Raw genomic sequence first — 27,565 nt, forward strand, 5'->3', positions numbered from 1 at the left:
ACATACACCCTGATCTTCCCATCTTTCTTCGGCACCGGCACCACATTAGCCAACCAATCAGGATATCGAGTGACACGAATAACCTTTGCTTGCAGCTGCTTGATTACTTCCTCTTTAATCTTCATACTCATATCCGTCTTGAACTTCCTCAACTTCTATTTGACGGGAGGGCATACCGGGTCAGTGGGCAATTTATGAACCACTAAATCTGTGCTTAACCCCGGCATGTCATCGTACGACCATGCAAAAACATCTTTGAACTCAATAAGTGTTTTGATTAATTCTTCCCTAATATTTGGTGCAATGTGGATACTTATTTTATTTTCCCTGATATCGACTACATCCCCTAAATTGATGGCTTTTGTGTCATTTAAGTTGGGCCTGGGTTTTTCTTCAAACTGGCTTAACTCTCTATTTATCTCTTCGAAGGCTTCATCCTCATCGTATTCCGATTCATTATCATAATCGACCTCTTGTATGATTAGTTCGGAATCAGATTGATCTTTTAGACTAGGTTGAAGATCCGTTGTGCATGCCATGTCGTTAAGACCAGTATGAAAAGAACTGTTCAGAAAAAGAAAAGAAGGAAACAAAAATTAAAAATAAAAATAAGGAATGAAGAAGAAACTTTTCATTTTATTGAATTATGGGATAACAAGGTTTCACACTTTGTTGAGCAATAATAAAATAAAAAGGAATCTAGATTACAACCCTGGAATAATCCAGAAAACAAGAAGGAAAATCAGAGCCAACTACCAGGACTCCCTCCGAGTAGGAAGAGGAGTAGCTGTCCAATTGTTGACATTGGCCCTAGTCCCCACAAACTGTATGTCTGCCTTACTGGAACCCTCTCCAGCTTCTATCATGTTGACATCAGCGAACATTCTTTCAAAGCGCTCATTCAAATCTCCATCTGGCTCGATCAGAGGTCCGAGAACTTCCGGGACCGGCAACTTTCTGAACCCTGCTCCGACAAATGATCTGGACAGGCATGGGATTGGCTTAGGAAGGACCCAGACTCTTTTCTTCAACTTACGGGCCCGCTTTACATCCGCTGCAGTAGGCTTGAATCCCAACCCAAAAGTATCCAGGTTCTTGGGCAAAGAAACTAGTTGGATCATTCCCTGCAGATCAATCCCCAGACCTTTTCCTGGTATAAACCCGCTGTTCAACATCTCTGAGGCTATCATGAAGGTTGCAGCTGTGATTCTGGGAAGTGGAAGGCCCCCACCCTCAGGAATTTTGTCTACTGAGACTGTGTCAAAAACCTGATAAACCCATGGGCCCTTGTCATCATCGGTTTCTATGAAGGGTACAATGGCATCACTGACGGCATGTATGCCGTCATCCCCGTGTACCGCAATCTCTTGTCTATCCAATCAAATTTGACCATTTGATATAGTGTAGAAGGCACTACTTTGGCTGCGTGGATCCAAGTTTGTCCCGATAGAAGATTATACGACACCGCCACATCTATCACTTGAAATTCCATGGTGAACTCGACTGGACCAATGGTCAATTCCAGTACGATATCACCCACTGTGTCAGTACCGCCCCCATCAAAACCTCGGACGTAGACGTTGTTCTTGTGGATCCTATCATCAGCAACCTTTAGTTTGTTTAGAGTGGCCAAAGGACATATATTGGCACTTGACCCATTATCAATTAGTACTCGAGTGACCACCAAGTCTTCACATTTCACAGTCAGGTAGAGTGCTCTGTTGTGTTCTGTACCCTCTACCGGTAACTCATCATCAGAGAATGTCACTCGATTTACTTCGAAGATTTTGTGCGCTATTTTCTCCAAATGGTTCACTGAGAGCTTGTCCGGGACATGGGCTTCATTCAGAATCTTCATTAAGGTCTGACAATGATCATTTGAATGGATCAATAAGGATAGCAACGAAATCTGGGTTGGGGTCTTCCTCAACTGCTCTATAATTGAGTAGTCATGTGCCTTCATCTTCTTCAAAAACTCCTCTGCTTCTTCCTCCGTCACTGGCTTCTTTATTGTTACAGGATTGGTCCTTCTCAATTCTGCGGGAACAAAACACCTTCCCGAACGAGTTAACCCCTGGGCCTCGCATACTTCTTCCACAACCTCCTTCCCCTTATGCATCACTGTTACTTGACTGTAGCTCCACGACACAGCTTTCTCACTTGTTATCGGCAACTGCATTACTGGCATGATAACAACTGGTTCTACGTGGACCCCCTTTACCACCAATACTGGTGTGCTTGATACTCCTTGTAGCACTGCCTTGACTGACTCTGGCTTCTTCGCAGCAACAGACGAACCTTTCCCCACTACCACAAATGGCTTGTCATCTACCTTTCCAAACTGTACCACTGCCTTTCCACTTGTCGATTTTTCATTTGGACTGGCACGAATCATCATTACCGTTTGTGAGGGTGTTTTAAGTTTCCCTCCTTCGTGCACTAGTTCGATCATGTGGGCCTCATGGTGCACCGGTAATAGGTTTTCATTGATGTTGGGTGCCTCTAGTGCCTGAACCTCGATCCTATTTGTGTCAATAAGATCTTGTATGGCAGTCTTCAACTTCCAACACTTCTCAGTATCATGCCCGGGAGCCCCCGAACAATATTCACAGCTTACTGAGTAGTCCAGATTTTTGGGAAGGGGATTTGGCAATTTGGGTTCAACAGGACTTAATAGGCCTATCTGCCTTAACTTGTGGAACAGAGTAGTATAGGTTTCTCCCAACGAAGTGAATGTTATCGGCCTCTGCATCCTTTCGTTCCTGAAAGCCTGATTTCCGCGGAAGCTTGGCCCTGAAGGACTCTTGTAGGCCCTTGGTGGTGGATATGTGTTTTGTGGAGGTGGATATGTGTGTTGGGGAGGTGGATATGTATGTTGGGGAGCCGGCGCACGCCATTGTGGGTGAGTCGGAGGCTGGGTGTAAGTTTGGGCGTGATGGACGGAGAAATATGGCTCTTGCGGTAGATAATAGGGTTGTGGAGGGTTGTATGGAGTGTGTGGATAGTTTGGCTAATGGGGTCTTGGTTGGTAGCGAGGGGAAGGTCCTCTTGATCTGGACCAAGTACCTGCTTCGACTGTTGCGACCTCCTCTCTCTTCTTTTTCCCGAGCGCACCTCCCGTGCCGCTTTGGATAGCCTGAGTTGTAGCCTTGATCGCCGAATAACTCATTATCTTGTTGGATCTGAGTCCTTCTTCAACCATACCACCCATTTTTACTACTTCATTGAAAGATTTACCAACTGATGTCACTAGGTGACCAAAGTAAGTTGGCTCCAACGTTTGTAAGAAGTAGTCCACCATTTCACCTTCCCTCATTGGCGGATCGACTCTTGCTGTTTGTTCTCTCCAACGGAATCCGAATTCCCTGAAGCTCTCTCCAGGCTTTTTCTCAAGTTTTAACAGTGCGAGTCGACCAGGGACGATCTCAAGGTTATACTGGAAATGACCTGCAAATGCTTGTGCTAGATCGTCCCAGGTATACCACCTGTTATTATCCTGTCTCGTGTACCACTCTAATGCGGACTCGCTTAAACTTTGACCGAAATAGGCTATCAATAGCTCATCCTTTCCACCTGCCCCTCTCATCTTACTACAGAAATCTCGTAGATGCGCCATGGGATCACCATGTCCCTCATATAGATCAAACTTTGGCATCTTAAAACCTGTCGGCAATTGAACATCGGGGAAGGGACACAGATCTTTATAGGACACACTGACTTGGCTGCCCAATCCATGCATATTCCTGAAGAATTGCTCCAGGCTTTTCACTTTATGGAGCACCTCGTCCTGCTCCGGATTCTTAGCTGGCCTCTCAGTTTCTGTCGGGAGCTGAATGTGAGGGGTGTAAGTGTATGGCTCGGGTGGTTTGAAGGTGAGTTCAGGAGGATAGTATTGGTTGTCGTGAACCTGAAACACAAGTTCCTCGGGTGATTTTTGCAATGTGGCGGGTGGCGGTGCCACGAAAACAGGAACAGCTGGTGGAGGAGGGTTTTGTTTGGGTGGTGAAGCTTGGGGGTTATAGAAAGTTTCCCCTTGATAGTATTGGGCAATGGGGAAGCTCGTTGATGGACCAGTGGAAGGGTGTTTCGGAGTCCGAGCTGGTGAAAGGGTAGGAGTAGGGGGAAGTATTGGTGGTGTTTGTCCCTTAGCCCAGGCTAGGTGCATCCCAGCTATCTCTTGTCTCAACCTGTCTACTTAATCCTTCATCATTTGCATCTCTGTCTTTTCCTCCTCAACACTTTTGTCCGAACCAGACATATATTCCGGAATGGGCCTTTTTGATCTTGTGTGGTAATGGTAATCTGCCAGAACATTCTAACGAGCTAACTATTTTGAAATCTCTTTCTCTGATATAAACAACAAACTTGTTAGCGTTAGAGTTTTAACACATATTGCAATTTCACATTGGGGAATGCAATGTTCCTAGGCAGTTTAACCATTTCTAACATGTCTTTGCTTTGACTGCATACGTCATTCCGGCTTATGTCCTTTCTTTTATTCATTTTGCCTTTTCCCCTTTTTTTCTTTTTAGTGGTGGTTGAATCTTATGTGGATTGCCTACGTATCAGTCCCTGCATGAATCAGACCGGGCGTAGTTCTGCCACAAGTAAAAATAAAGACACAATTTTTCATTTTTCTCTATTTTTTTCCATTTTATTACCAAAATATGCTATTACAAGCTACCTATTAAACAAAATACAGACTCCACACTATTAACATTGTTTGATATGAAAAGAGAACAAAAGGGTAGACAACAGACTCTTAAAAACAAACAAGTGCAGACTTGAACTAGGGATACATTAAGGCCTTGACTTTTGGTGCCCGCGAGGCATCGTTTGGCCTTTCCGCGGGCTTTGGCGCCAGGCCTCTTTGCAATATTTTTAATTCCTCCATGATCCGGTGGACATAACCCATGACTGAGGCAAAAAGGGTATCACAGGGCATTTCCTTACATGTTAGGCACTTCGTGGTGATGTAGCGCCCAATCTCATTGATCCTACCCCTGATTCTATCCCTTTCCATACACAGCTGTTCTATTCATTGATTCTTTAATCCCAATACTTGAGTGTTGTTAACGGGCTGATCTTGGAACCTCTTTATTTGTTCTTCCATTCGGGCTATTAAATCATAGCAGCGTTCCCTATCCGTTCTAGCATCTCGGGCTTGTTTAAAGACCCGATCTCTGAGAGTGGAATTTGTTTCTCTTAATATTGCAATGCTCCCTTCATAATACCTTCTCACTTGCCATAGGTGTTTTTTCTGCGTTGCTGTACCTTTTGCCTATCTGGCCCGCATTCTTGCTATGCTAGCCTAGGATCTTTCCAAGTCTTTTCGGCTTTCAATGACCTGATTTCTTAACCTTGCTATCAACCTTTTATCGGACCGGCTTCTCCGTTGGTTGTCGGCATCCATTATGACTTGTCGGTTTTGAGCTCTAAGGGAGTCATTTTCTTGGGCTAATTTCTTTCTGTCCCCTTCATCGGCCGCGGTCTGAATTTCTCTTTCAAATTGAAGATGTATGACCTGCTACTTCAACTTGCCTATTGTGGCCCTGTATTCTTTTTCCTTTGCCAACTAGTCCCAATGCTCTTGTGAGGACTTGGCAAATTCTTGAAGGTGAGGTCTTTTAGCCGGCCTTCCAGATGACACTTCCCCTTTGTACCAAGCCTGATATCCGGGTGAAACTTCCCCTCTTGCCCGATCCAGTACACAAGTATTTGCCTCCAAGTATTGACATTGGCTCCAAATCTGGCGGACCCTTGCTTCAGGAAACTGGCCATCGGAACTGATCTCAATCACTTAGGTGCTTAGGTCCTCATCTTTCGGCACTATCTGACACCTCCCAAGTTGCCTCAAAATCCGATACGGCGCATAAGGTTGAATGCTCTTAAGTCCCATCAAGAGAAAATAGGGCCTAGCTGCTGGCATATATATGACTTCGTCAATCGGTAACCATCCCAGTGTCCACTGTATTTGACTGGCGTTGAGGGTCCGGAAATATGATGTCCATGCCGAGACTCCTTCAGGTAAGCAGACTTCATTAATTCTGGTGTAGAACTCCTCTATGCAGGTTTTCTCAGAAGATCCATGGCTCAGGAACTGGGCTCGGTGACATAGGTGTTCGGTCATCCACATTTGCAATAACAAGTTACACCCTTCGAAAAAGTTCCCTCCGGCTTTGCAGGCCATGAGAGCTCGGAAGATATCAGATACAATCATTGGCGTAAGCGTGCTGTCATCTTGAGTGAGCAAAGTACTGACGATCCCAACTATCTTTATGTCAATATTCCCATCTTTTCTTGGGAACACTAAAAGCCCTAAGAAGGTTATCATGAAAGCAACCCGTCTATGTTCATCCCACTTTCGACGGTTACTTTTGCTGCACAACTTGTTTTCTGGCTTGTCGAATCCTCCTATGTGGCCGTATCTTTGGTATATGAAGCTCAGAGTGCAAAAACCTTTTGCCAAGTCTGGGTTATGGATCGTTCTGACTATCTTTAACGAGTCCGAAAATCGGTGCACTACTACGGCTCTTGGAGCAACCAGGTATTTACGCCTCAACGGAACCTCAGCACTGCCGATGTACCCTGCTATTTCCTCTAAAGTCGGGGTGAGTTCAAAATCGAGAAGTGGAAGACATTGTGCACCGGGTCCCAGTAAGTGACCAGTGCCCTTATAATATCCCCTCGAGGCCTGATATCCAACAAACCCGTGAGACCTTTCAGATGTTTCTTGACTTCGTCTCGCCCTTCTTTGCCTAAATCATTCCACCACAGCCGCAACTGGAGGGGGATTTTATTCGTGATTAAAAAAGGTTCATTTTGAGTCGTGCTCATTCTGCACATTTATTAATCTGATTAAACAAAAGAAAATTTATTTGACTCCAAACGTATTGATTATTTTTCATAAAAGAAAGACCCGATTTTCCGAGCACGACCTTTCAGCACTTCAGGGACGAAGATTTTAAGGTTGTGTGAGTCAACCGATCAATAATAAAAAAATGACAGAAGTGGCCGTTTATACAAAGTCAGCCTTCCGGCATCCCTTTTAGGAACATTCGGTTATTTTTGATAAAAACGGCATCACCCGACTCTATGACGAAAAATTAAAATTTTTGACATTTTTGGGCTATTTTTTGCAAAATGGGAGGTTGGACCCGATGAGGGTTGCCTACGTATCTCACGCCCTGTGAGAATCAAACCGGCGTAGTTCGCCCAACATAAACTAAACTTTGTACACAAGTCCCCTTTCTTAAAAACAAAATTCCAAAATTTCGGCAGGATTTTGACACTACTTGGACATTGGTTTTATTTTTCTGAAAAATAAATAGTTATCTCCCTACACTGCTATATTTTTATTAATTTTTTTTCACAATTTTTTCAAAAATTTCCGATTTCAGAAGCCGGTCAGCATGAAGATCCGAAGCAAATAAATGTGCAAAACAAACAAGATGCAGCAGGATAGTGTTTTTCATTTCAGGTTGCTTGTCCTAGACGGACCCAACCCCTGTGTTGAGTCCCCTAAGTCAAATGCAACATGATGAAAATAAACATTCCTACTAGGGATCCGGCATGGAGTCAAGATATTCTAGGTTCAACCTGGGTATATGTTCTAGACAGTGTACCCGAGCGGACAACTCGAGTTGAGGAAGGAGCTCCTTTCTGGGAACCAAAAGGCCAGCCGGCTTAGAAACTTTCCGAGCCTCTTTTATTTCAGGGTATGACACTAACAGAACAGGGAGTCTCAACCAGTAAGCACATCCCCGGAGGTGAGAAGAGAAGGTTTCGGCACAGTTTATATGTACAGTTCAAATAATATCAAAGCGGTAAAAAAAAGCATCATTTTGCACATTTAGGCCAAAACATGTAATAAGATCAAATAATAAATAAAGACAAATATAGCAATTCATCTAAGCTCGAATTCTGAACCCTGAACCAGAGATTCTGGGTTCGGTCCCCAGCAGAGTCGCCAGAGCTGTCACACCTCCTTTTTACCTACACCCGCAGGGGCGTAAAGGGAGTTTTTTCAATTAAGGGACAATCGAAAATGGGATTTATTATTTAATTTAGAGTCGCCACTTAGGAGATTTATGGTGTCCCAAGTCACCGGTTGAATCCCGAATCGAGGAAAAGATTGACTCTGTATTACAATCCGCGAACCAGAAATCCAAGTAAGGAATTCTGTTAACCCGGGAGAAGGTGTTAAGCATTTCCGAGTTGCGTGGTTCTAGCACGGTCGCTCAACTGTCATATTCGGCTTGTTTATCTGATTTTAGTACATGCTGAACCTATGTGCCAATTTTAATTCTTTAACCACTCTTATTATTATTATTTTTATAGAGAATTGCAACGTTGTGAAAATGTATCTCGAACCACGTCACAATCAATGCACCCGTGGTCGTCGACACACTTCGACTTTGTTGAGATTTGGATTTGGGTCACATCAATGTACACCCGTGTTTAAGAAAGTAAATTATTAAAAGGCTCTCCTAAAGCGACTAGCACATTATTATTTTTTGAGAAGGCCGTGAAATCTTGCTAAAACGGCCCATCTGAAGTCTAATTAATTATTAACCATTTATTGAGGCGAGGATCGTCTCATTTATTTTTAAAGGGCAATCATAAAGCGGCTACATTTCTATTAAATTTGTCTCTAAAAGAAACGAGAAAAGTCTTAATTAATTACATGCTTGACAAGTGGTTATTGGATTAGGATAGATGATAACGGTAATTTACACTCGAACTTGTAAAAATGGAGAAATGTTTCGTGCCTTTATTCTATAAGCGAACTACTAAAGCTGAAATTACCAAATGCATACAAAATTGTCAAGATACAACAAACTAACCCTTCTCCAAATTGATTTAAACTAACATTCCAAAAATTGATTTATACTATTGGAATTAACGGCTAGGAAATGTTATCAACATGGATTCGAATATTGGCTTATATGCTGCCTAACGGAATCAAACACTGCCTATTTAAAATCTGTCTTAAATACAAAAGAAAGCCGGAGATGAAATATGGCCACTAATCCCTTAACTTATTTGTTCATTCTACAAATTACATATTTAACTACATGGAATCTGTAATTGACAACTACAAACTATAGTTTGAAAACCAAACAGTTCCAGTTAAATACAAGACTACGTCATGCATTCCAGTTGAGTTATAAAACTAAACTATATAAATACTTGTCACATATCTTATTAAACTATAGGTACAACAATAATTCATCCAATAACCTAGCATTGCATTTCATTTTTCACATCTCACAGCCACATCAGTATTGATTAGAAAATGTACCTGATATTGGAAGCAAAGAAAAGGAAGATTAGCAGAAATGTAGTAGCATACAACAACAACAACAACAACAACAACAGCAGCAACCCAGAAACAGATTAAAACCAGCAGAAATCCAGCAGACAACCTATGGAACAGTTTTAACCAACAGCAAATTCAGGACCACAAGTTGCAATTTCAGAAGTACCAAACAGCAACACAGATATACCAGAAACCCAGGAATAAAACTAGAAATACCACCAGCAATCACATGCAGAAACAGAATGTATTCAGAAATGCGATAGAACAGTAGATTTTCTGGTTTTCAAACACTCAAAGAAAAGAAGCTTGAAGCTTCAAGGATACAGTAGCAAACTGGCACTGATTTTTAACAGTGGAAGAAAGACTTCACTTTTCAGTTTTGTTTTATCTCTCAACCCTCTCTTTTAACTTTCTCCAATTACTAAACTTTTAGGTGTTTAAAATTCAGCCTATTCAACTCTAAAATTACTGAATTTTGATGATAAAATCCAGCAGGTTTTTAACTTGAACTATGAATGTTTTCTCTTTCTTCAAAGTTAAGCTTTCATTCACTCTTAAACTCTCCAAAATTCCTCTCTAGTATTATCCAGAAGATAGCTTTTCAGTCTTCTTCCCTCTTTTTTTCTTAGTTCTCTTTCTGCCCTCTTTTTTCTTCGCTTTAAAAATCAGTCCCCAACACCCTTTTATACAAATCTGCCCCCCTTTCAAACATATTGCCCGACCCTTTTCCTTATTCAAATCAGAATTTTCCACTAAAATCTGATTTTTTTCACTTTAAATCCCACTAAGGAAGCTTTTCCTTATTTTCAGCCCCCCAATTCCCTTTTGTTCCCCATTAGTGTATTAATTAATACCCCACTAACAAAGCAGTAATACTAAAATATAATCCTAACTATTTTATTCCTAAATCATCCCTGAAAACCCCTTAATATTACTGCCTCCTAACACAATTATTTAACTGTATTAAAACCTTAATTCTGAAATCTGTTTAACTAACAATTAACCAAAACTAATTTGATTAACAGCTATAACCAATTCTCTTAACAAACTGAATGATTAAGGTTGAGTTCCTCTTGAATCTCATGGACTGAATTTGAATCACAACATAGAACTCAACAGAATCATTATAACTGAAATTGAAACTAAACCAAAAATGAGCATGAATGCAGGTAACATGAATGCAGGTTCATTGTCAGCCTATTGACAATGCCCTGAAGCTAAATGTCCATAGATCAAACATACACAACATTCGACCTTAAATCATTTTACGAAACTACTGATAAAACTAGACTTAATCGATGATAACTGATTAAACGATTGCCTACAACAATTGACAGCAATTACCCAGAAATAGATAATCAGGCCATTCAAGTAGCAATGACAAGAACAAGGATTTATAATAAAGCTAAACTAATCGACGAATTTATTCGAATCGACTACACAACCTATAATTAACAACGAACAGAAACAAATTCGACCAAATAAAAGGTCTGAGGGAGAGGAACTAGACAATCGAAAAAAGAAATTGAAAACCCAAAAAAACTAAACTAAACAGATAAACAAAATAAACAAACACAAACTTCTGCCAAATAAGAAATGGAAAATACCTCTAAAACTCGGGACATGGACAACCCTGAATCGAACTCAAACTCGAACTTTTTGAGGTCGAACTGACCTTAATCGAGTGTTCTCAACTGAGAACACTTCGACTAAGGTCTATTAGACCCCAACCCTTCATTTAATTGGACAGACCCCAAGGTTCTGGATTTCTAGGGTTTATACAGTCGATTTGGGGCTTGAAGGTTTTTGGTTAGATTCGAACCAAACCAAGCTTGGTTTGGTTACAAGTGAGGTCAGGGGAATAACTGGTATGAATTTGGGGTGGTTTGGCATGGATTGGGTTTTGGCTCGAATCTTTAAATGAAGATTCGAGAAGATGGGGATTGATTCGAGCCAAGGGAGTAGTGGATTCGTAACCAGGGTGTTAAGGTGGATCTATGGTGTTAAGGAGGTGGCCGACGGCGTAATTGCCGCTGGGTTTCAGGCGAAGGGGAGCTATGGCGGCTAGGGTTTGGGGGAAGGGTTTCATCTCTGAGACGATGATGAACAGGGCAAAAAGGGGGGTGTTTGGTTTGAGGGGGCTGGGGTAGGATATTAAGTTTATATAGGGGAGGGGTGGTTTGATCTTGACCGTTGGATCAATCACGATCCACGGCCTGGATCAATTCACTTAAAAGGGACGACACCGTTTGGTCTTATTCAGAGACTGGGTCAACCCGGGTCGAAATGGACCGGGTTGTGAGGGAAGCTTGGGGCCGTTGGATCAATGGAGATGGATGGTTTTGATTGACATGCCTGAAACGGCGCCGTTTTAATTATGCAGGGGCTGAACTGGATCGTTCGATCCAGTTTGATCAACAACTCAGATTTGAGACGCCAATACGGCGTCGTTTGGGGTTATCTGAAATTAACTGGACCGGGCACCATCAAAACGACGTAGCTCTTGCCCTATACTACGTCGTTTGGTGGTCTTTGGGTTGACAGACCTGGGCCGGGGCGTGTGACTTTTGGGCCTGAACTCTCTTTTAAAAACTGGCCCAGTCCGAATTTTCTTCATTTTTTCAACTCTTTTCCTTTCCCTTCTTTAATTTAATTTAAAAACAATTCCTAATTAAATTGTAAAATCAAAAATAAAACTACACAAATATTAATTAACACTTACAATAATTAACACACAAATTAAAACCTTAAAATAAAAATCAACCAATGACAACAAATAGAAATAAACGCATATTTTTGTGATTTTCCTTTTAGAGCCAAATGATGGTTTAATTAATTCCTAAATGTATAATTAAATCCTAAATATGCATGCAACATGTATTTTTTTTATTTTTCAATTAACTACAACAAGGCAAACATTTACGGGCAAAACACAAATAATTATCAAAAATGCCACGCAAATCCTAACAATTGTAAACCAAGAGAATTTTGCTTTATTTTTGATTTCTTTTGGAGTAGTTTTCATGAAGCAAAAATCATGTGCTCACAATTGGTACTCACAATCAGAGAGTGACCAACCCAATTTTTGGTTTTCTCTATCAAACACCATCCGATATCCCGTCATGAAGTTCTTTGTACAGGAAAAGTGATTGTTAGCACTTCCAAAAATTGAGAGAGGAAATTGCAAATATCACTTTTGCATTACAGTTTCACCCCATTCCTTTTCAGGTGGAAATTATTACAGTTGCATACAGAAGGAAGAAACCACATGGTGAAGAGAGTCAGGCTTACGTCCAATCGTTCCGATACATATGCCCAAAGGCTCCACAGCTAAACAAAATCCAACAGCACCCTACATAAAGATATTGAATTAATTCAAAATTAATTAGAAGTGAAGGACCAAAAGTTGGCATGATAAAAAAATCAGGAAAAAAAAATAGGACGCACCACAAATTTACATGTAATCAAAAGAACCAAAAAGTTCATCTCTGAGCTAAAAAACAGATGGAGTATATTCAAGAACTTACCTGACTGCCATAAATCACAAATACAGGATCCTGGACTATAAAAGTGTCGTTCCTCATGAACTTCAGAGTAAATGAAGGAATATTTGGTAACCCTTCAGAACTGTCTAGGATCAAATACACATTCGGTACATATAATGAGGCAGAAAAAAGAAAGTACATCTCTCTTTCTCTTATATTCCATTACTTGGATTTTGTAGCAATATTGCCAAGGATATCCTTCAAAGCTGACTTTTGTAGCATTCACTTCCCTGTCAAACTGTAACCGGAAAAGGATATGTGAAAATACAGCGTACAATAAGCAGCAAATAGTTGTAAGCCTACCTCTTTAACGACTCTATCGTACATTTGATTTAGGAGAAATGTAAAGGATGTCCCACTACCCACAATGGCTTTGAAGTTTGTCTGTTCAATACAACTCATCTACAACTTTCACACATTATTTCTACCTAGTTAAATACAACTACAATAACATACAATTTAAATACAAATTTTATACAATATATCTTTTGTATATTTTGTATCTGATTTATACATAGAAAAAATAAATTTCATACAACTAATTATATATTATACAACTTATCTACAACTTTCATACATTATTTCTACTTAGTTATATACAACTACAATATCATATAACTTAAATATAATTTTAATACAATGTTGTTCAACTTTCATACAATAGTTAAATAAAGAAAAGAAAAATACATAAACAACAAAATATAATTTTTCTACAATTTTACTATAATTTCGTAAATATAATGTATATCATGTCTTCTTCTTCTTCTTCTTCTTCTTCTTGTTCGTCTTCTTCTTCTTCTTCTTCTTCTTCTTCTTCTTCTTCTTCTTCTTCTTCGAGTTTCAATCTGAAATTCAGCCAAAATCAAGTCTAATCTTCACCAAAATCCCTCAAAATTGAGATATAAACTCCAAACCATATTCCCAATTGTTTGCAACAACACACAATCCAAACAAATAATAATTTTTGAAAGCCCAAATTCGAGTTCAAAGCTTCAAAGCTTTTTAATGACTGTCAATGGTGGAATTGCTGCTCTCTTTTCCTTTGCTTTACATTACTGAAATTAGGGATTGAAAGATAGAGAGAGACGTAGAGAGAATTCTCAATTCTTTGCAACAACATCCAATTCAAACAAATAATATTTTTTGAAACCCCAAATTTGAATTCAAAGCTTTTTAATGGTTGTCAATGATGGAATTGTGGGTGAGTGCAAGATACGTGGGGGAGGGGGATAAGATGTGGAGAGAGAAATGTGGGGGAGTGGAAGATATGTTAGAGTAATTTTAGGACACTAATTATTATCATTAATTCCCTTAAAATGTACATAAATGGTAATTGGGTATATAAAATGTAATTATAGTAAAACTTGAGTAGGGAGGGTAATATAATTTCATATAGTGTATAGGAATGTAAAAATACCTATAACATATCAAATAAAAAATAATTATTTTTAAGAAATTTTAGCAAAGTTATTCATGGATCAATTTGAACTAAAATTTAGCCCAACTTTAAATGAGTTGGGTCAAGATAAGCTGAATTCAACAAATGAGTTGGTCATTGACCGGCCCAATCCTTGGGCTAGTCAAATGTGTTTGGGGTCAAATTGACACTCCTAGTTACGACAAGTGTGCTGTTGACTTCCATATTGTGTCCTTTTTTCTATATTTATCACTAGTACGTTATTAAATTATCTACTTAATATGGAAATAATTTATTGCGCTCAATCATGTATTACTGTCAAAAAGGTGACACAGGAAAGTAGAGCTGCTTATCGGGCAAATTGAACGGTTATTTACTCTTAATGGTTTGACTTATCGGTTATCAATTTTTAAATGTATTAATCCGCTAGCCACCCGATAAGATATCAGCTGGATTGGTATCAGTTTAACTATTATCGGGCAATTATCGGTTTAGTTTCAGTTGATTGAAACTTAACATACTTCAACACGGTGTTGGGAAGTACATCTCCGAGACAATAATATAGTCAACATTTCTCATACATATATGTCAACTAAATTACACCATGAGGCCATATTACTAGAATCAAACACTGGATATCAAATACTTCTTTTATCTTCTCATACTACATTAAAGTGGATGGTAAGTGATTGAAAAGTGCACAACATAGTACATCAACAGTATCATTTGAACAGATTTCTTACTGTTTAAGAAGATAATAAACTGTTAAAAAATAAAAAAAAAATAACTTGGTTAAAATTGAACCTAATGTGTAAAGTGTAAATGTTAATAGTTTAATACTGATTATTGGTCTCTAGTGGGGAAGGGATTAGGATTTAGGAGAATACACGCGTCAAAGAGACTCAATGGCCAATTAGATACTTCCAAGTAATCAGTACAATTCACTTTGTACAATTGTCCAGAGCAGTAATATTGATAAAAATAAATTTTATAAATATTGGTATCAGGTTAACGGATTATCCATTAAGAAAATTAAATAATCCGCCCAAAATCGATAAGCCGTTAATAAAAAAAATTCAATCCGTTCCCCGTCCGTTAAACCGTTAACCTGATACTAATAAGCCACTAAGCTTCGGTTTTGAACACCCCTACAGGAAAGTCAGCAATGTTCTAGAAATTTTTGTATATTTTCCTCAAAAAAATTTAAAAAAACGTTACAATCTCTAAAGTGGTTGTACATTTGTACCCTCACAAGCGAAAACAGAAATATAAAGACATCATATAATAGCTTCTTAATATTCTAATATTTCCTTTTATTCTTGAAAATAAATATCTAATTTAAATTCCTTTACGTATAGGAAAATGCAAAGTTTTAGGGGCAAAATTATTTTTGCCCTCAACTTTGCCTTAATAATTAAATTCTCACCCCAACTTTGAGCTATAGACATTTTTTGGTTTCATATCCGATGCAAATGCCTACTTTATCTTTTTTAATTTTTAATTTTTAATTCTCCCTTCAGGTAATTTTTAATATTATGATATTGTAATTCCTTTTTTCACATTAAGTGCCTTATCTACAAAGCAAACCACGGCAAATCTTATCCAAATGGAAAAAATTGAAATTACAAAAATTGTGTTTCAACCATGGTTTTCAGCAAAGAAGAGTATTTAAATTTTTGCAGAAATTGTTTTTCAACATTTAAAGAAAACACCATCTTATTTTTGCTGTCAGTAAAAAAATTTATTTAAAAAGAAAAGGAAGTGAGCCACCTATACCATTTTAAATTCAAGTTCTATAAATTAACACTATCAATAAATTTACGTATAATAAGTAACTTTCCATGGTAAACTTCAAAATAATAAAATAATCACTATAATTAATAATATGTAACTTAAGCAATACATATTTAATTAGTCTTAAATTATTTGTCGTGTTTTTTTATACGCTCCTTGAGAAAATATTAAGTAGAAGGGATATTGGACTAATTTACCCTTATTTATATCTTAAGATATAATATCTCAATTGAATATTTACTTTATTTATGTGTTATCTCTATTTTCAAGAATAATTATTAATTACTTTTGTCTTGGGCTTTTAGAATAACAAATAATTGAGGTAACTATTTTTAGAAAATACGACCAATCACTTAATTCCTAGATTATATCGTATGTAGTGTACAGTGGCGGAACCACATGCACCCAAGGATAGTCGGAAAATTATAATGTAGCTGGATAATAAAATATATATATATATACTATATATTAACTGACACGACTTTTTGGAGAGTTTTTTATTTATATTTATTTAATAAAAATGCTCATATTTAGATACAACATATACTTCATTTGGTTCCTCGTGATTGGTCTTTAAATTTAACTGCTGCCAGTCTTGAGTATTTAAAGCTTTTTTGGGTAAAGCAATAAAGACTCTATTTTTAGCTAACCATTTTGCTTCATTTGGCTGGTTCTGAGTGGTTGAGAATGAGAACCATAAGTTGGAAAACTGAACTCCTTCTTAGCTTTGGTCCTTCTCCACATGGGGTTCTAGAAATTCTTTAAAAAAGATGGAATCTTGGATTGGTATGAGGTAGTAATAGTCCCCAAGTGGGTATCACCTTTTGTTCTTTTGTGGTGTTTTCTTAACTATGGTAGATTCTATTTGATATAAAGATTATGTAAATTCCTTCCTCTTATTTCAATTTTGGTTGTTTCATTTCAAGAATCTTGATTCTTCTAGGCTTTTCTGCATATATTATTTGATTAGGGTACTAAGTACTAACATTGGAGAATTGAGGAATTCCATCTTTCAATATTGATGTTTTCTTGTTACTGAAGCAAAGAAAGGATTAGAAATGTCTTCTAAATCTACAACAAGCAAGACTAATTGCTCTAGGAGCAGTTCAGCTAGGTCTAGGCATGGTGCTCGTGTTGTTGCTCAAACCCCAATTGATGCAAAACTCCACATGGAGTTTGAAGAGTCTGAACAACAATTTGATTACTCTAATTCAGTTAACTTGTCAAATTCCACTAGCAATGTTCCATCTTCAACTGTATCTGCTTATCTTCAGAAAATGCAAAGGGGAAGTCTAATTCAGCCATTTGGCTGTATGATTACTATTGATGAGCAGAACTTTACTGTCATTGCTTATAGCGAAAACGCACCAGAAATGTTGGACTTGATACCTCATGCTGTTCCGAGCATCGAAATGCTAGAGGCTTTGACCTTTGGAACTGATGTCAGGACACTTTTTCGATCTTCAGGTGCTTCCGCGCTTGAAAAAGCAGCTAGCTTTGGAGAACTTAGTTTGCTTAATCCTATTTTGGTTCATTGTAGAAACTCGGGTAAGCCTTTCTATGCGATTTTACACCGCATTGATGTTGGGTTAGTAATAGATTTGGAGGCTGTGAATCCAGATGATGTCCCTGTAACTGCAGCTGGAGCATTAAAATCTTATAAGCTAGCTGCTAAAGCTATTGCAAAATTACAATCTCTGCCAAGTGGGGATATATCATTGCTATGTGATGTATTAGTTAGAGAAGTGAGTCATTTGACGGGCTATGATCGTGTTATGGTTTATAAATTCCACGAGGATGAACATGGGGAAGTTATTGCAGAATGTCGTAAGCGTGAACTAGAACCTTATCTTGGCTTGCATTACCCTGCTACCGATATACCACAAGCTTCGAGATTTCTCTTCATGAAGAATAAGGTTCGGATGATATGCGATTGCTTAGCTCCACCAATTAGGGTGATTCAGGACCCGAGACTAACTCAGCCACTGAGCCTTGGTGGATCCGCATTAAGAGCTCCCCACGGCTGTCATGCACAATACATGGCCAATATGGGTTCTATTGCATCTATGGTCATGTCGGTGTTGATTAGTGAGGAAGATGACGAGTTGGATAGTGACCAGCAAATGGGAAGAAAATTGTGGGGTTTGGTCGTTTGCCATCACACTTGCCCTAGATTTCTTCCTTTTCCGTTGAGGTACGCATGTGAGTTCTTGGTTCAAGTTTTCAGTGTTCAGATCAATAAGGAAGTGGAAGTGGCAGCTCAACTTAGGGAAAAGCATATACTGCGAACTCAGACTGTTCTTTGTGACATGCTTCTAAGAGATGCCCCCTTGGGAATCGTTAACCAGTCTCCTAATGTTATGGACCTTGTAAGGTGTGACGGGGCTGCACTTTACTATAGGAACAAACTTTGGTTGCTTGGTGTTACGCCAACGGAGTCCCAAATTAGAGATATAGCTGAATGGCTTAATGAATCTCACGGTAGTAGTACAGGTTTAAGCACTGATAGCCTCATGGAAGCTGGCTACCCATGTGCTGCTGTGCTCGGCGATGCGGTGTGTGGAATGGCTGCTGTAAAAATAACTTCAAAAGATTTTCTCTTCTGGTTCCGCTCCCACACAGCTAAAGAGATCAAGTGGGGTGGTGAAAAACATGATCCCGGAGACAAGGATGACGGAAGAAAGATGCACCCAAGGTCATCATTTAAAGCCTTTTTGGAGGTTGTTAAGCGGCGGAGCGTACCTTGGGAGGATGTGGAAATGGATGCAATCCATTCCTTGCAGCTGATATTGCGAGGATCTTTGCAAGATGAGGTTGCTGATTGTTCTAAAATGATTGTGAATGTCCCTGCTGCAGATACCAGTATAGAGAGAGTGGATGAACTTCGTATTGTCACAAACGAAATGGTTCGTCTTATTGAGACAGCATCAATACCCATTTTGGCAGTTGATGCTTCAGGCCGTATTAATGGATGGAACTCGAAAATTTCTGAGTTAACTGGATTGCTTATAGAGAAAGCAATAGGCGTACCATTGGTCAATTTGGTTATTGAAGATGGAGCAAGCACAATTGAAGGTGTTCTCTCCCTGGCTTTGCAAGGTGATACTCTGATTATCCTTTGGTTTTACTCTGTTAGTTGAATATTTGCAATGCATAGATTGAATTGAATCATGCCTTTTTATTTATTATTCCTTTCTTCTTGGGCCGAGGGTCTTTCGGAAACAGCTCTCTCTACCCCTCCGGGGCAGGGGTAAGGTCTGCGTACACTCTGCCCTCCCCAGACTCCACTTGTGGGATTTTTACTGGGTTGTTGCTGCTGTTGTTGTTCCTTTCTTAAATTATAGGAATGGTGTATATAAGTTGAGATTAAAGAAAGGAATGGGGATTCATATCGCCGACCCGAACTTGTTTGAGGCATAATAGTTGTGTTGTTTTCTTTATTATAACTTTAGCACAAGCTGCATTGGCTATGTCAAATTGTTTATTTATCAAGCCGTAGCATATTTGGTCCCATTTTGAGTTTGTTTCCTCATGTATATAGACCTCTGAAATGAAGCTCTAAGAAGAACAAAAAGAAGTGTCAGAAACTGAAGTCTAAATTAGATGAACTGTTTTGGACATCACAGTCGGGCATTGTTTGGTCTGTCGCTCTTTTGGCTGGATATGTTGTCTGAAACTTGTTCTTTACTTCTTCCTCAACGCTGGATATTAGACATATTAGCATTTCCAACCTCCCTTCCTGTCTTATTTCTCTGGGTCGCCACTTGACTTCCATGCAATAACTTAGGTGCTTATTTTGTTCTTTGGTGCTTTTTCCTGGAAAATGATCTACTTTGATATTTGACTTGCAGGCAAGGAGGAGAAAAATGTAGAAATCAAACTTAGGACATTTGGTCGCCAAGAAAATGTCGGACCAATTACGTTAGTGGCTAATGCCTGCTGTAGTCGAGACATAAAACAAAATATTGTTGGAGTTTGCTTTATCGGGCAAGATGTTACTGGGTTAAAACTGATTGAGGACAAATATAGCCACATTGAAGGTGATTATGTTGGAATTGTCCGCAACCCATCTCCTCTAATTCCTCCAATTTTTGTGATGGATGAACATGGAAGATGCATGGAATGGAATGAGGCTATGCACAAATTGACTGGGTTGAAGAGGGAGGAGGTCATTGATCAAATGCTTCTTGGTGAGGTTTTCACAGTCAATAACTTCGGTTGCAGGGTGAAAGATGGAGACACACTAATCAAGCTCAGGATATTATTTAATAGGGTAATTGCTGGCGGGGAAGGTGAGAAATTGTTTTTGGGGTTATTTGATAAACAGGGTAAGTATATTGAAGCCTTAATATCTGCAAATAAAAGGATTGATGCCGATGGTAGGGTAACTGGGGTCTTGTGCTTCCTGCATATTCCTAGTCCAGAACTTCAATATGCACTGCATGTGCAGAAGATGTCAGAACAAGCTGCTGAAAGTAGTCTAAATAAGTTGGCTTATGTTCGTCTTGAACTAAAAAACCCTTTAAATGGGATAAAGTGCATTCAGAATCTGATGAAATCTTCTGATTTAAGCAATGATCAAAGTCATTTGCTGAAGACAAGCACAATGTGTCAAGAACAACTAGCCAAGATCATTGATGACACTGATATTGATAGCATCGAGGAATGGTATGATATTTGACCTCCATTTTGTCGTTGTACTATTTATGTAAAGAAGAAATATCTGCTTTATGCTCAGGCCATTGCACTAGTATTTCTGCATATCAGGATCATAGCAGTAGGTTCCATGACTTGCAAAGGGATATTCTTGACTGCTTGTTTTTCACAAATCGTGCGCATGACATTCAGGAGATTGTTAAGGAAGTTTTTTTTATCTTTTGATAAGTGAGTTTGCTAAGAAAGCTGATCGGTCAGTTCTTCAGATCTTTGCTTTTCAGAAGTCTTTGATGTATTTCTCTCTTCTTGATGTTAGTTTATGTATCTCTATGGTGAAGGGCAGAGATGGATTGAAACGAATGAAGAAACGAGTGCTTAGTTCCCTTAGATAATTTTAAAAGCAAATGATCCACAATTTTTGCTATGTGGTCACTATTAGGCTGAAGGCTCTTAACCTATAGGGAAGAGAAGAGAAAAGTACAAGAAGGGAAACTAGGATGGAAATAGTAGTCCAAAAATGAAACTGATCTGCTCTTTAGTTTCCAAACAGAGAATTACAGTGTACAAAACTGTGAATTGAAAATTTGGTGTCGTCTTAAGAGATACATTTTCTCTCTTTTTAAGGAAACATATATGGTGATGCATCAATTAAATAACTTGATTTACCATCACTTAGCAAAGGAAGAAGTGGCAGGGGGAGTAAGCTCATGGGTTAGCAAGAAGTTATAGAGTTGAGGCTGGAATATACAATGTGAGGGATCCATGACGTTAATTTGATGGATGATTGCTACCTTAAAATGTGAAAATTTGTACTGTTAATCAGGAAAGTAATCTGAAGTAGCTGTTAATAAACCATATATGATAATACACATTGGAATCCATGATTAATAGACAGTGCAGTTCATGATAATGTTTGAGTTTGTTGCACTATGGCATCTTAATGTCACACTAATTTGCATCTATTGAATCATTTAGCATATATTAGATGTGTTAGATCTGGTCTTGGAGAGGTATCCGATATTTGTTATCTGTATATATTTTTGGACCAGTCCTGATCATTGCAATATTTTTTTCAGCTATATGGAAATGAACTCTTCTGAGTTCAATCTTGGCGAAGTTGTTACAGTGGTCATCAATCAAGTTATGATTCTAAGTCAGGAGCGCAAGGTTCAGGTCACATGCGATTCACCTGTCGAACTATCACACTTGTACCTGATTGGTGACAGTTTGAGGCTTCAACAAGTCCTTTCTGACTTTTTGACCACAGCTATCCTTTTTACTGTTCCTTTTGAAGGTTCCTCTGTGGTGCTCAGAGTAATTCCAAGAAAGGAACGTATAGGGACCAAGATGCACGTCATGCATCTTGAATTCCGGTAATCAGTTCTTATCTCTCAGATTTGGATTTATTGATTATCTTGCATGCAAGTCATTTAATAAAATGAAGTTTGCATGCCTGTTGTAGATTGTAAGGAAGTAATTACTTCTAATTATATTAATGTAATCCTGGCTTGGTTGTCAGGGTGGTGGTTGTACTCCATGATTCTTACTATGCATCTTTTGCTGTTTTATGGGAAAGCATTATTCGTGCTGCTTAAATTGTTTAAACAAAGTAAATTATAATAATTCGACTTTAAGTTTTGTTGTGACAAAGTGGGGCAAATTCCACTCTTTTTTTCCTCTCTCTTGAATTGGAGGTGACTGATGCATATATCGTACCCGCAGACTATGCTGAAGCTCAAAAAGGCTAAATAATGCCTTTTGGCCTAGTGAAACAGCATTAAAATGCTGTATTGCACGTCAATCTTTTGACTCTCTTAACGTAATATGGTGTCAAATTAATGAGCATATTAAGTAGGGGCAATCTGCTCTAATTTCTTTTCGCTGATCGGTCAGTATTTACCTAGAAGTAGCAGATATCGAGTTCTCGATTATGCTTTATAGCAGTTTTAACTGATTGCCCATTGATTTTGAATCTTGAAACTATCTGGAATGATCCTTTCATCTCCTTTTAGTAAAATGGAATATATTACGTACATTATCATACTATCCAACATTTTCCTCTTGACTTGTGTCTTAGGTTGCAGGTTTGATGTGCCAAGTGAACTAACTCAGGTATTTAAGTGTCCTCGAGTTGTGAAGGCTGCGGGTTGGCCCAAAGGGTCGGCTGCCGACGGATTTCTCGGTCATAAAAATAACAACAATATACCCAGTATAATCCCATATAGTGGGGTGTGGGGAGGGTAGTATGTACGCATACCTTACCTTTACCTTGTGGAGATAGATAGGCTGTTTTCAATAGACCCTCGGCCAAAAAAAAAAGGAGAAGGGACAAGTTTAGAGTACCCTCCATAAAAGAAAGAAGAAAGAAAAAAAATATAAAATCTCTCGATTTATCCAAATTTCATAGAGCTGCAATTTATTATCTATATTCTTCCAAATTATTGTACTTTCGCGTCCGTATGACCATCCTAACTATTTGAAGGGGAAAATTGATCACTTTGTGAAAATAAGAAAGAAGTATACAAGTAGACAAACAAAATTTCAACATTGCGCATAAAACCAAAAATGAGGGGACAAAATACAATCATTTAAACCCACAGCTTCCACGGTGCACTAAAAGAATTTAGATACATTACAAACTTTTCGTCATAGGAGGTGGTCATATGTTCTTACCGAGGGTACAAAATATTATTATTTTTATTTTGGGCACGCTAGATTCTTAACTACTTGAACTTGTAATGTTTTTGTTTTATACCTTGTTAAAATCTCACTCCAAATGATAAAGTATCTCATCCCTCTTTCCTAATTCTTCATATAAGGTTTCCTTTATAGTTTGATAGATTGATCTGATTCCATTTTACGTAAATCTAACTATATTGCAGAATCACTCATCCAGCCCCAGGCGTACCTGAAGAGCTAATTCAACAGATGTTCTACTACAGTCAGAGTATATCAAGGGAAGGTCTTGGCCTATACATCAGCCAGAAACTTGTTAAAATCATGAATGGAACCGTCCAGTATCTCCGGGAGGCGGAGAGATCCTCATTCATTATCTTAGTTGAATTTCCACTGACAGACCAGAGAAACCACTAGCATCAGTGTTCCCGACTATCCTGCTGCAGTCAACACATATTTACATGAAATTCTTAAGACAAGCTTGTCAATATTTTCACAAACTGATAGCCAAAATCTGCTGATGGTCACATTTCATTATTTCTAGTGGTCCTTCTCTATTTACCAAGGCTCTTGCAAATGGAATTCACTAGAACTGAGTGGAGCATTTCTTTGCTGATCTCTTTGCTTCATCAGGGGCATACTGGCTCAAGATTCCAGAAAAGGCTTATTTCAGAGAATCAGCTAATCTGTTGCTCGATGAGCCTTTTGCAGTGATGGTTTTAGAAGTGGAGAATTTCGATTCTCCTCCATGTCATCTACATAAAAGCTGCACATGCCAGTCTCTTCTCCTTCAGGACCATTAATTGCAAAAATCGCATTTCGAGGGCAGAGGATCTTCTTTTATACTTTGACGGGGGTATCTTGATATTTATTTAGGCACATTGTTATATTACTGTCCGGGGTTTTGCTCTGCCAAGCCTATTGCATTAACTGGTGGAGGAATTTCCATGGTTGAAGTGTTTCCAGTTTTCTCCATGGCTTCTCCAGTGTCAAGTCGCACATCTGTTGAGGGGGTATGTGTTGTGAACTCCTTACATGGTCTTGTGCAATCATCCGAGCTAGGTTTTGGGGGTTAAATTAGGCTCAAAGGCCATATCTTCACATGGTATCAGAATCAGATTCATTGGTCACTGTTGTTGTGTTGCTCAATGTTTGGCCCTCGTAATCCACGCTCCAGTTGTCCAGTATTGGGCGTGTGAGGGAGTGTCAAGTCCCACATTGGTTGATGGGGGTATGGATTGTCGTCTTCTTATACGGTCTCAGGAAATTCTCCTCTCAGGAGCTAGCCTTTGGGGTTGACGATGTCTAAGTTCCACATCCAGAGAGTCCAGCATAACTTAGTTGTCAAAGAACATATCTTTCTTCTAACAAATTAACTGGCACAATGTACAGGACACACATTAGATACTCCTATTTTCTTTAATTTATACAACATTGTGCAGTGAAAATTTCTTGGAATAGATCAAACTTCCAGATTGAGACCATTGATGAAGTTGAATGATGAAGCAGGTCTGCTTTCAGCATTATCAGCTGGAATACAAGATCAAGTGCTGCTAACTTGACTCGCTAATGTCAGCAACTGTTGGGAGCCTGAGCTATACCATTATGTTGCAATACTATGGGAGAACTGTATTATTACTTTGTTTTGCAACTGTTGTATATTTAGTTTGGCTCATGTGAGATATCCCAGGTTTTCAGTGGCTTTGGCCCAGTCTCATTCTCTTTAGCTGAACTTATCAATTCAGGATGATTTTCATATAGCAGTTCCGATTAAAGATAATGAAAAACATCTCTTTTTCGTCTTTTTTTCTTTCCCTTTTACAGCGACAACAAAAACGCAGTGAGTTCTCACAAGTGGGGTTTGGGGAGGCTGGTGTGTACGCAGACCTTACCACTGCCATAGGAGGTCAGAGAGGCTTTTTTTCCCGTTTCTTTTTCATTGTTATTGGCTCAGAGTCATAGGCTGAATGTCCTGTTATCTGACATGGAGTCTAGGTAACTTCTTGCAGCCATATTGTGGTGGAAATACGATGTATAAAAGAAATATACAGTAACTATGATGTGCTTTTATTCTATTACTAGTCGCGGTAAGCCCGTGCTGAGCTCGGGCCCAAATTCAAGACCAAAAAGTAATAGTAAAAATTGCACGGGGCGCCCTATTTGGTCGCCCTCATTTAACCTATACCGATTTTTTTAAAAACTTTTAACTTGTATCTACTTTTTAAATAACTTTATTTCCCTTTCTCCTCCCCCTTCTCCTTCTTCATTTTCTTTTTTCTTCTTCTATAACGATGACTTCAACATTGCTCTCTTTGATTAATGAAGCTAAAGCAAATATACTGAGGACTTCATTTGGATTATTATAACATTAAAAACCAGTTTCCTCATTGTCTGAAAACACAACTCCGTCATCCATTGCTGGAAATTTACTTGATACCGTGAATGTTTCTGCACAAGGAACCCAGCCTTTAACAGTAAGTTTCAAATTCATTCTTTCCGATGCACATTGAGTTTGTTCTTCTTTTTCTTTTCTCTTTTGAGTTTTTTTTTTTTTGGCTATGAAACGTAGCTTTTGATATATTTAAAACATGAAAGTTAACAGAGTACACAGTAGATGGAACTGAACGATGGATCCGATTACATAAAATCTAATAGCGGCAAACTAAAGTTGAGTGAGTTATCAAAAACTAGAACATCTTGATATTGGAATTCCCCAGTTACAAAGACAAAAGCTTCAGCTCTAGAGCTGAAGTTTCTCAGTTACAACACAAAAACTTCAGGTCTAGAGCTGAAGTTCGCCAGTTACAAAACAAAAACTTCAGCTCTAGAGCTGAACTTCAGGCTCGGCTATTAGAATACTGAAGTTTTGCGTGATTGCCTTTGCTACTTCAGCCCCGTGTGCTGAAGTTATGCGAAAAAGCGGGTACGCTTGTAATTTTTTTTGCAAAGCGAGCACAAGTTAAAATGTGACACAAAAAGCAGGTATAGATGCAAATCCCCCAAAGTAATACATATGATTAAAAAGAAGCAATTTGCATTATGTTTTTAAGTTTTCCACCAAATATCTTATTTCTCCTGATAAAAAAATAATCGTGTGTACTCAAATTATAACCAAGATAAATTTCAAATCTACCGGCACGTTTTCAGTCTTGTATTCCTTGTGAATCCCGAATTGATATACTATGTATCATATTTAAGAGATTTGCTTAGAACTCGTATCAACACAACAAAGAAGTAAATCTATTTCCCTTATTTTTGAACTCACATGGCTTTAGTTTGTTGATTGCTACCTTCAAAATGCAAGGTTCTATTTTTATTTAGAGGTAACATTAACGTAGACATCTAGCGGATATAATCAATGTAAATCTGGGGTGTTCATATTCTTACTTAAAGGTAACAATATCCCATATATTTATGATCAAAATATCTTGTTGATGTTGTATAGATCTTTGCTTTTGGACATTTGTTCCTTTGCTACATATTGTAGGATAGACAAATGTGTCATTTTAGTTTAAACTCCAAAAAAGTCAAAATCTAACGATAATGATAATAATAATTTTTTTTAAAAAAAGATCTTCTCATAATTTCTAGAGCATAAGCTGTCCAAATATATATATAATTTTAAAGCCTTTCAAATTTAAAATATATTTTTTTTAAAAAAAGTTCAATTTTGATTTCTAAAAATTAATTCGGAATGATCTTTGAAACAGATAAAAAAGAGCACAAAGTTATGTTTTGAAAAAAAAAAACAAAATATTCTATACAAAATCAAAAACTATTTAAAAGACTAAAAAACCTTACCAAGAAATTTTTTTCTTTAAGAATAAGTTTAAAAGAAACAAAATAAAAATCAAATTGAAATTAGGCAAAGAAGACTAAGGAGACATACCTTTGTTGATACCATGAGAATAACTTACTTAAGTTCCTACGATCCTCTTAACCGAAAAATAAAATTATAAATATCCACACACCAAAATAGAGTTTAAAAATATTGGGCTTAATGTGGTTTACTCCTCTTGCTAATATTTGAACTTTTTCACTTTTAAAGGATGCGTTTATGCTAATGTAGCAATAAAATTACATAGACTGATGAATAGGAGTTGGATGTTACACGTTTTATTGAATTTGTAAAGGTAAAAAGTACATATAAGCTAT

At 38.2% G+C, this 27,565-nt stretch overlaps 1 protein-coding gene across 1 annotated transcript; it reads left to right on the plus strand.

Moving 5' to 3' along the window:
* The first annotated feature begins 16,704 nt into the window (after positions 1-16,704).
* On the plus strand, positions 16,705-25,212 carry LOC104227515 (phytochrome C). Its single transcript, XM_009779772.2, has 4 exons — positions 16,705-19,177; positions 19,930-20,746; positions 21,811-22,107; positions 23,617-25,212. Exons 1-4 carry the CDS (start codon positions 17,137-17,139, stop codon positions 23,825-23,827), a joined length of 3,366 nt encoding a protein of 1,121 aa, XP_009778074.1. The 5' UTR covers positions 16,705-17,136; the 3' UTR covers positions 23,828-25,212.
* The last annotated feature ends 2,353 nt before the right edge of the window (positions 25,213-27,565 follow it).

The sequence above is a fragment of the Nicotiana sylvestris genome, chromosome 7 (genome assembly GCF_000393655.2).
Source record: "Nicotiana sylvestris chromosome 7, ASM39365v2, whole genome shotgun sequence".
NCBI classification, from domain to species: domain Eukaryota; kingdom Viridiplantae; phylum Streptophyta; class Magnoliopsida; order Solanales; family Solanaceae; genus Nicotiana; species Nicotiana sylvestris.

Bases quoted from the DNA above. Each gene is read 5' to 3' on its own strand.
- LOC104227515 (XM_009779772.2), top strand. From the start codon at position 17,137: ATGTCTTCTAAATCTACAACAAGCAAGACTAATTGCTCTAGGAGCAGT. The intron at 20,747-21,810 runs GTATGATATTTG...TATTTTTTTCAG, and splicing joins ATTGATAGCATCGAGGAATG to CTATATGGAAATGAACTCTT. The intron at 22,108-23,616 runs GTAATCAGTTCT...ACTATATTGCAG, and splicing joins GTCATGCATCTTGAATTCCG to AATCACTCATCCAGCCCCAG.